This window comes from Sphaeramia orbicularis, chromosome 16, assembly GCF_902148855.1.
Source record: "Sphaeramia orbicularis chromosome 16, fSphaOr1.1, whole genome shotgun sequence".
Classification (NCBI taxonomy): Eukaryota; Metazoa; Chordata; class Actinopteri; order Kurtiformes; family Apogonidae; genus Sphaeramia; species Sphaeramia orbicularis.
The window spans coordinates 25,355,543-25,365,089 of record NC_043972.1 but is presented as its reverse complement, the minus strand read 5'-3'; the positions used below and the strand labels follow the sequence as shown (position 1 = coordinate 25,365,089).

Here is a 9,547-nt window from a genome sequence, read left to right as displayed (position 1 = left end):
ATCATCTATATAATCAACAGACTGAATACATTTTCTAATATTTTACATATAATTTTTAGCATCAAATTCGAGCTATGGCTACGGTGTAAGACGTACAATTGATAAAATCAGTTATAACTTTTTTTTCTACAAGTGGTATTTTAAAAAGGATAACAGTTAAATAAATAGAGATCTTTAGCTAAAAAATTAGCCGACTTGATAAATGATGTGTGCAAATCTACTTTTTCCGTGTTGATGTTCACTTTCACTTGATCGGACCCTTCTACTACGACTACTACTACTGCTACTGCTACTACTACTACTACTACTACTACTACTAATAATAATATATTTTATTTACAGGCGCCTTTCTTGGCATTCAAAGACACCGTACAGTAAAAAGGAGAGTATAAAACAAGCAATAAAACAGAGTAAAAAAATAAAAGACAGGTTAAAAATTGGACAATCTTCTGTGCTTCTATACACTTTTTCCCTATAGTACTAATCAGTGCTCTAGAATACAACATTCAACTTTAAGTGAGAATAATACAGTGCATGTGTGTTGTTTTTGTATATTTGTTTATCCTCCTAAGACCCAGCTATGGGTTTTCTGTCCACATTTATGGACAAGCGTTTCATAACTTTATACAAAAAAAAAAAAAAAAAAAGAAAACTGTCCACCACAAAGGACATTCCATAAAAATTTTAAAAACTGCATCTGAAAAAACCGTTGTTTCATGATGTTTCCAAAATAAGCACCTATTTAATAAAAAACAAAAAAAGCTTGTACTTCGCTGACATTTCCTGGGTCTTAGGAGGTTATGTGCATTCTGAATCCATCAAATAGTATAAATTTACATAATCTAAACCACAAACCACATCCCCCTCAGTTCCAATTACACAGCGGTGCTTCGCTCATCCAGGCTGGTGGTTTGTGAGTAGACTGAACCATTAATTCTGTCTAGAGGTATGAGCACCTTGATGGCCTGACACACTCTGCACGGTGCCCTGTTTATTAACCTCAGCAGGTGCCTTCTGAACTTCTCCCCGACAAACACATACAGGATGGGGTTGAGGCAGCTGTGAGAGTACGCCACGGCCTCTGTGATCTGCAAGGCCAGGACGATGACTTTGCTGCTATTGCATCCTGCGTAAATTTCCAGCAGCTCCAGGGCTTTAAAAAATGACACAATGTTGTACGGGACCCAGCAAAAGAAGAAAACCGCCACCACTATGACAACTAAACGGATGGCCTGTTTCTTGGATGACTGGGTGTTCAACAGTGTGCAAATGATCTGTGAGTAGCAGAAACCCATGACGACGATGGGGACAAACAAACCCACAACGTTCATCTTTAAAAGGCTGAAGACCCTCCAGAAGTTCATGCTGGTTGAATCTGTACTATTAGGATAAACAGGGTAGCAATATTTCTTGTCGAGATAAGGCTGTTGCTGGAGAAAGATCAAGTCGGGGAAAGATGCAAGAAATCCTACAACCCATGTGATCGCAGCTGCAATCATCCCAAAGGAACGTGTCCGTGCTTTCATAGCGTAAACCGCGTGAACTATCGCCAAGTACCGGTCAACGCTCATCAGGCTGATGAAGAAGATCCCACAGTAAAACACAATATGATAAACTCCCAGGACCATTTTGCACATGGCATCTCCAAACACCCACTGGTCCCAGGCTTGGTGGGCTAGGAAGGGAAGTGTGCACACCAAGAGAAGATCAGAAACCGCCAAGTTTAAGAGGCACACGTCTGTCATACTGCGGAGTCGTACTCCACTGGCAATGACCCAGATGACCAGAGAGTTACCCAGAAGCCCCAGGAGGAAGAAGAGGGCGTAGAGGACAGGAAGAAAATAGGCCCCGTGACGCTCGTACACACAGCTCTGATATTGTTCAAAATCATCTTCGTAACTGTAATAGTACATAGTGGGGGTGCTGGTGTCACTGGGATAGGAGGCTGAAGTAGACCTGAGGGACAAGAAAGGAAAACAAGAAGAGAAAATAAATGAATGTTTAGGATGTTTCCAGTCAGCTTGGTTAATGCATAATTATCACACTGCAAATTGAAAATCTTACCAAGTGTATCTTTCTCATTTCTTGTCAGAATATCTCATCACACTTAAAATAAGACAGAATCACCTAAAGAGTAACTTTTCAGTGAGATATAAGAACTTATTTTTAGACAATAGATCTAGAAAATCTTATTTCAAGAAATCTTACCAAGATAACTTCCACTTGTTCTATTGGCAGATTTTTTTTTTGGCTTGAATTAAAGGTGGGGTAGGAGATGTTTTCCTGGAGCGTTTTTGACTATATTGTTTAAAATCCCCTTCACACCCCGATTACAACCAATTCATTAAATGCTCTAACACAAAAACACAAACATTTAGTCACCTGTAGAACGGACAGGACTGAAAAAACACCATCCAATCATTTTGAGTGCCCAATCGAAATGATTGAACGGTGATATGTCTATCAAACTCAACTACCATTTGTCCCTCCCCCCTCTGTGTGTACCCTTCTTCGTGCACGAATCGTGCGTTCTCAGAGGTTTGGAGCACTGGTACAGGAAACGAAGCCAGAGCTAAAGCTTGGCTATAATACAGGGTGTCCCATAAGTCTCCATACATAGGAAAAATAAACGTTTCTTGACATAAACCATTTATATAATATGCTATATATGACTGCCATTTTGTCGGGAACACATTTCAATGGATGTCCTCCACTGCCGAAGAACTATAAAGAAGAAATATAAAGAAATACAGGGTGGGGAAGCAAAATTTACAATGAACATTTAGTTGTTTTTTCTCAGCAGGCACTACGTCAGTTGTTTTGAAACCAAACATATATTGATGTCATAATCATACCTAACACTATTATCCATACCTTTTCAGAAACTTTTGCCCATATGAGTAATCAGGAAAGCAAACGTCAAAGAGTGTGTGATTTGCTGAATGCACTCGTCACACCAAAGGAGATTTCAAAAATAGTTGGAGTGTCCATAAAGACTGTTTATAATGGAAAGAAGAGAATGACTATGAGCAAAACTATTACGAGAAAGTCTGGAAGATACTATTAAAGAAGAATGGGAGAAGTTGTCACCCGAATATTTGAGGAACACTTGCGCAAGTTTCAGGAAGCGTGTGAAGGCAGTTATTGAGAAAGAAGGAGGACACATAGAATAAAAACATTTTCTATTATGTCAATTTTCTTGTGGCAAATAAATTCTCATGACTTTCAATAAACTAATTGGTCATACACTGTCTTTCAATCCCTGCCTCAAAATATTGTACATTTTGCTTCCCCACCCTGTACATGTTAGAACCATATATGTATGGAATGTATTATGTCTCCTATGTATGGAGACTTATGGGACACTCTGTAGTTATATTAGGATGGGAAGTTCACCAGCAAACTCTTTTGTCACTGACATAAATCACTAGGAAATGTAACATTAGTCAGATAGGTATGAATTGGGGCTGTTCTGTAAGAGTGGGGGTGTTGGAGGAGACTGAATAAGGTATACATGGATCAGGGCAGCTGGAGCCAGGTGAATTGTTGCTGTGCAGCGCACGTGAACCCTCGGGAACAAGCATTGCACGTGCCAGTACTCTGGAGGCGTGGCTTTGGAGGTAAGTCTGAAGAAAGGGGTTTGGACTTTTGAATTGTGTATTTTCAAAATGTAGCTTACTCGAACAGTTTTTCTAAGATCTCACACCCCACCTTTAAGCAAAAAAATCATGAATTAAGCAAAAAAATCTGCCAACGGAGCAAGTGAAAATTATCTCGGTAAGATTTCTTTAAATAAGATTTTCCAGATCTATTGTGTAAAAATAAGTTCTTATATCTCATTGAAAAGTTACTCTTTAGGTGATTCTGTCTTATTTAAGTGTGATGAGATATTTTGACTAGAAATGAGAAAAATACACTTGGTAAGATTTTGATTTTTGCAGTGCACGTTTGGTGTTTTTATTAAATAAGCATGACTGAAATTGTTCTATTTTGTGGTGTAGTGTGGAAATGGTTAAAACAATGGAATGGGAAATGAAAAAAATTGAAGCCACTCCCTATGATAAGAATGCAAAATGTAAAAAAAAAAAAAAAAAAAAAAAAAAAAAAAAAAAAAAAATCGTCTTACACTCACATTATAAAATTAAGATTACACTGTACATTTTCTAGGCTTGAATAAAGAGAATAAAGTAAAAATGTTAAACCTATAATGATATTATATCTTTAATTGGATTGAATAAACAGAAACGGTGGATGAAAGGAAAAACAACTATACATACTTTGTGACTGACCCACATCTGGATGGACTTACTCTGATAGGATTCCTGTAGAAAACTCCGTCCAAAAGTCAGGAAAAGTAGTGACAACAGATGCGTTCACGGCCATGGTCGGATGCCTGTAAAACAACAAGGAGACCTACTTTCTTAAGAATGTAAACAAAAGAAAAAGAAGAAAAAAAAGAGTGCGGCAGAAACTCTCTGAAGTGTTTTCAGAGTGGTCAGGTAATAGAAGTTCTGCATGTTCAGGAAATGTCTCTGTACTCGAAAGGTTATCTGTATTTTTGTTTAAAATCTACAGATAATATATTGTGTTGTCAGCTGGGTATGCGGTTAGGCGCGCGACCCCGCCTGAGTCTCGTGCGTCACCGTATACGCAGGCGCGTGATGCTTTCAGGTGCTGTCCGGTCAGTTTCACTTCTGTAAATGTCCAATGCGAATTTTACAGAATAAGTCATCATCAGGACAAAACTCTAAAACATGGGTTTTACACCCAACATCTGGACCACTACCATCTTCAGTCTCCTCCAACACATGGGCATTTCTGTGGCAACTGTAATTATTTATAAATAGATCAATTTCCTCAACACTTATCAGGGTCTGGACTTCCTGAAAATTATGCCTCATTTCCCAAAACTGTCAACACCAATTCATAACTGCACATTCATTCTCAGAAAGTTCACCTTTCTGTGTGAAAACCAAACTCACCATTCAAAACAACACCATAACTACCTCAAAACCAAACTGTCAAACATCAGAAAAAGCAATCGAATACACACTACACATTCCTGCAATGAACTCATGGTACTACACTAATATCTGTAACCCTGATAATGCACATGGACTTTTCAATATGCTTGGCAATATAGACACTGTACATACATTTTAAAAAATGCATCTATTTTCTTGGGAAGAAAAGTAAGAAAATAAAAGAACATGATGTTTCTTTCTTTCTATTATTATTATTATTATTATTATTATTATTATTATTATTATTATTATTATTATTATTATTATTTAAATGAAAATTATTAATCTATAAGAATATTTGTTTGAAGTATGTTTGATTCACAGGGTAATAGTAAACATGTTATTTCCATCATTTTGATTAAAATCCAGTAATACTACATTAAAAATATTGATATGTAGAAAGATGACTTGCACTTTTTCATCAATATTGCACAAATTCATAAAATCTACTGGAAGCAGAATATTGATCCATGCCTGCACCGAGTATAGTTTTAGGGTTTAGGTGGTATGCAGCACTGAGGTGGTGGGACCTAAAGTGATTATTTTTTTCATTTGCCCCCAAATCCCTGCATCCAATCTTGATCAGACTGAAACTCATCAGCGTCACAAATAAGTCCTAACCAGACAGAAAACAGAACTTCACATATATATGGAGAACAAGTTATGATTTTTTTTTTTTTTTGTAAAAAACTTCTTATTTCTGAAAGTTTTTTTTTTTCTTTTTTTTTACAGATTCTAAAACAAAAAAACAAAACAAACAGGTCATGAGGTCAAGCGGTTACAAAGATCGCAAACAACAAAATTTTTTACACTTATTGGTTTACAAATTTGTCTCACAGGTTATGTAAACATGCCATTTTTCCCAGAGTTCTTCACCCAGTTCTTTCTGAAGTTGTATTGTGTTGGTCATCTGTTCTAGTAAATGGAGATGTTTTACAATATTGGTAAAGACAGTCATCTGTGGGCATTCTCTCTTAAGCCATGATTTTGTAATGGTCTTTTAACTCACTGCCAGCAAGACCTTGAGGAGGTAAGAGTCATGCTATGAAAATTATTCGATAATTTCCTCTGCATATATGGATCATTAAAGATCATTAACTGTAAAGCAGCTCTCATTTTACTACACTCCAGCTTCCTCATTGACATCCAACAGATATGAATATGGTCAGCTGTACATGAACTCTTTCTATTGTTCCCCTTTATGTCCTTTACATCCTCTTTCTGTTCCTCTTTCAATACGAGCAATTATATCTTTTATATATATATATATATATATATATATATATATATATATATATATGTGTGTATATATATATGTGTATATATATATGTGTATATATATATATATATATATATATCTTCCTCTAGGTCTTTATGAGTCTGAAACATGAGAATAAACTGATAGCCTTTTTATCAATCTATCATGCATTCTCATTTCAATACGAGCAACATATATCTATATTTGAGAAAGAGAGAAATCTGAGAAGTTTCATTTGTGAATGGTGTGAAAATGGAGGAGTAGTGATTATATTTTACATAAATCATCTTTTTGTAGGTAGTGTTACAGTTTATTTATGGATGTTTACTTAATTGAAGCAGTTAAAGTATGTATGTAATTAGAAACTAGAAGCACTCGCAGAGCGCAGACCTCCGCCAAGGCTGATCAGTGCCCCCCCCCCCCCCCCCCCCCCCCCGTGGGCCCCCCCCACGCCAAGGAGGTTATGTTTTTGCCAGGGTTTGTTTGTTTGTTTGTCTGTCTGTCCGTTTGTCTGTCCGTTAGTGTGCAACATAACTCAAAAAGTTATGGACAGATTTTGATGAAATTTTCTGGTCTGCGCCCCCCCTGTGGGCCCCACCCACCCCTGATCACCACCAAAATTTAATCATTTCTTCCTTATCCCATTTCCAACAAACCCTGAAAATTTCATCAAAATCTGTCCATAACTTTTTGAGTTATGTTGCACACTAACGGACAGACAAACAGACAGACAGACAAACAAACCCTGGCCAAAACATTACCTCCTTGGCGGAGGTAAAAAACCATAAGATGTCTGGATGGTTGCACTTTCCTTCAGTGGAACGACTGAAAAATGATTGAATAAGTTTGATGCTATAGCTGTTAAATTGGCAAGTGTGAAACTATGAAGCTGTTTTCAATTTTAATAAAAGGTCAAATATAAGCTCATTCAAATACAGCAGATTACAATGAATTAAGATGTTTGTAGAGGCTTAAATGTAAACTGTCACTGAAGTTATGTAATGTCTTTTTAAAAATCCTTTGTTTGATCTTGCAAGTTTTGCTTCGATATTATTACTTTCTTCTGTGATAAACTCTGATATGGCTGATGTTAAACAGCTTTCAAAGTAACTTCGTCCACATAGGACTGGTCTTAGTTGATTCTGCAGAATGGAGCCACCATTCTGCAGAATAGGACTTGATGGTCCTAATGGTAAATTCAATAATGGTAAATTCAGACAAATCAGTTGAGGCATGTCTTATACCAGACGATGGCAACCTTTCAAAATTAAAGAGCCATTTTTGACCCAAATGCAGGAAGCACTATTTTTTTTAGCATTATATTTGGTGCATTCCTGAAAGTATTTGACACCAGTAAAGAAAATGATTGAAATTTCATTGTCTGGAGTTACTTAACAATAAACGAACTGAACAAATGCAAAGTAAGTTTGTACTATTAAGGTTGGCAGAAAGGCACCAGGCCCTGATAAAGCATATGACACACACTTTGGTTGATGACATATTAAAAAAGTATTCTTCATGTATGCTGCACTTTTTCTTTTTTTTTTTTTTTTTTTTTACAATTGGACAATGTAAAAAAGGTTTTAGACCCACAACAATAACACAATGCTGAGCTTGTCAATAATTGCATGCATATTTTTTTATGTTGTGCTTTTTGACAAAACCAGTGGGTCAGAGGCACATCTGACACAGGAAATGTGGGTTTCACATCAGCCAAGGCCTTCTTCCAGGGAACAAATTTACACACATTAACATCTTCCTGACAACACTGCAATTGTTGACTTGATTTCTAGTAAGCTGCATGAAAGTGAATTGGCATCATCAATCAGTAATAACTTAATAACTTCTAAAAGGAACAAAAGAATAAATGCTGAAAATGCACATTTGATTTTTTTTTCTGAATGTCATATAAGACTGTCAACAGTACAGGTGAGTCATCACTGTATGTGTGTAACTGAACAGGACTCACACCAACACCTTTACTCTTTCTACAGTAGTTTATTGACAGACCTTGACTTTGTGAAAGACACAACACTGTTTACAGCATTGCATATAAAAGGAAAAAATAGGAAACTTTAAATGTAAACATAGGAGAATGTGTATATGCAGCCTTGTCTGTGGTGTTTTTACACCTACTGACACAGATTCTCATCCAGAACACACAGGATGTCTTCCAATGCGACAAAGACAATAAAACAGAGGAAGAGGGGATTGAGACAAGGCGCATCTCCTCGTAAAGGAAAACTGAATTTAATACAGGCCAAATTTGAGAATTGACAGTGTTCACATGTACACTTCACACTTCAACTCCCTCTTCATTTTTGAAAGTCAGCAGTTCATCACTTAAAGATAGAACAACAACAAAAACAGCCGGCAGGACAACAGAGAGTTAATTTTTCATAAACACAAGCAATTGATAATGTAGGAAACAGCACAACATTAAAAAAAAAAGCATTTGTAAGGTCTTCCAAATAATGTAAAATTACTTTTAAGATGCACACAGTGATAAAATAATGTGAAAGTTAAAACAGTGTTGCAGAATTACAGCTTAGATCTGAGAATACTATACATTTCAAAGCTCATTAATAAACTTGTGTCTGGCAATGGTTTTGTTTTGTTTGGAACTCAGTAGGAGTCTCACCTTAAGGGAACAAACCCTGCACATCATCATGGTTATTTTATATTGTGTATCAGAGAATAACATGACTGACAGATGTCTATAAACAGCATTAACCTAATGATATAATTAATAAATAACTAATCAATTTTCAATTACTGATACATGTTAGAATCATATAAATGTTAACTATTGGTGAAAATGATCTAACAGTAAACACTTTACCAGGGATGAACATTGTATTTCATTGAGAGACAGTGGGATAAAACTTACCTGCTAGTGCTGGAGCTGACATTCATCCTGGATTATATTATGGTGAGTTTAAGAACCCAAAGTGATCAGCTGTGCAATCGAATATGTGACACACAAGAAGTGAAGAAACTCTCATACTTCTTTCCAAGTTATTAGAGGGGGCTTGTAAGCTTACAGCATTATGTATATGTTTTTTTTTTAGCTTCCTGAGAGGTTGTTTGAAATGTTTTCGATAAAACCACAGTGTCGAATGAGACACAGAACCACAAGTCCACATATGCTAGCTTTAACTCATGCAAGGTGGCTCGGACCAGACCTGCAGGCGTGCAAAGGTTTGCAGTTTTGTTCGTGGTTTGTTTGAGGAGATGGTGACACTACTGACACAGTAATTACAGG

The 9,547-nt window shown here is 36.5% G+C and overlaps 1 protein-coding gene across 1 annotated transcript; it reads right to left on the bottom strand.

The window, feature by feature from the left end:
- Positions 1–711: 711 nt before the first annotated feature.
- On the bottom strand, positions 712–9,307 carry ccr8.2 (chemokine (C-C motif) receptor 8.2). The gene is made up of 3 exons (XM_030158324.1): positions 9,173–9,307; positions 4,310–4,393; positions 712–1,956 (listed from the first exon to the last, which is right to left on the bottom strand). The coding sequence occupies exons 1-3, from the start codon at positions 9,196–9,198 to the stop codon at positions 876–878; spliced, it is 1,191 nt and encodes a 396-aa protein (XP_030014184.1). The 5' UTR covers positions 9,199–9,307; the 3' UTR covers positions 712–875.
- Positions 9,308–9,547: the final 240 nt, after the last annotated feature.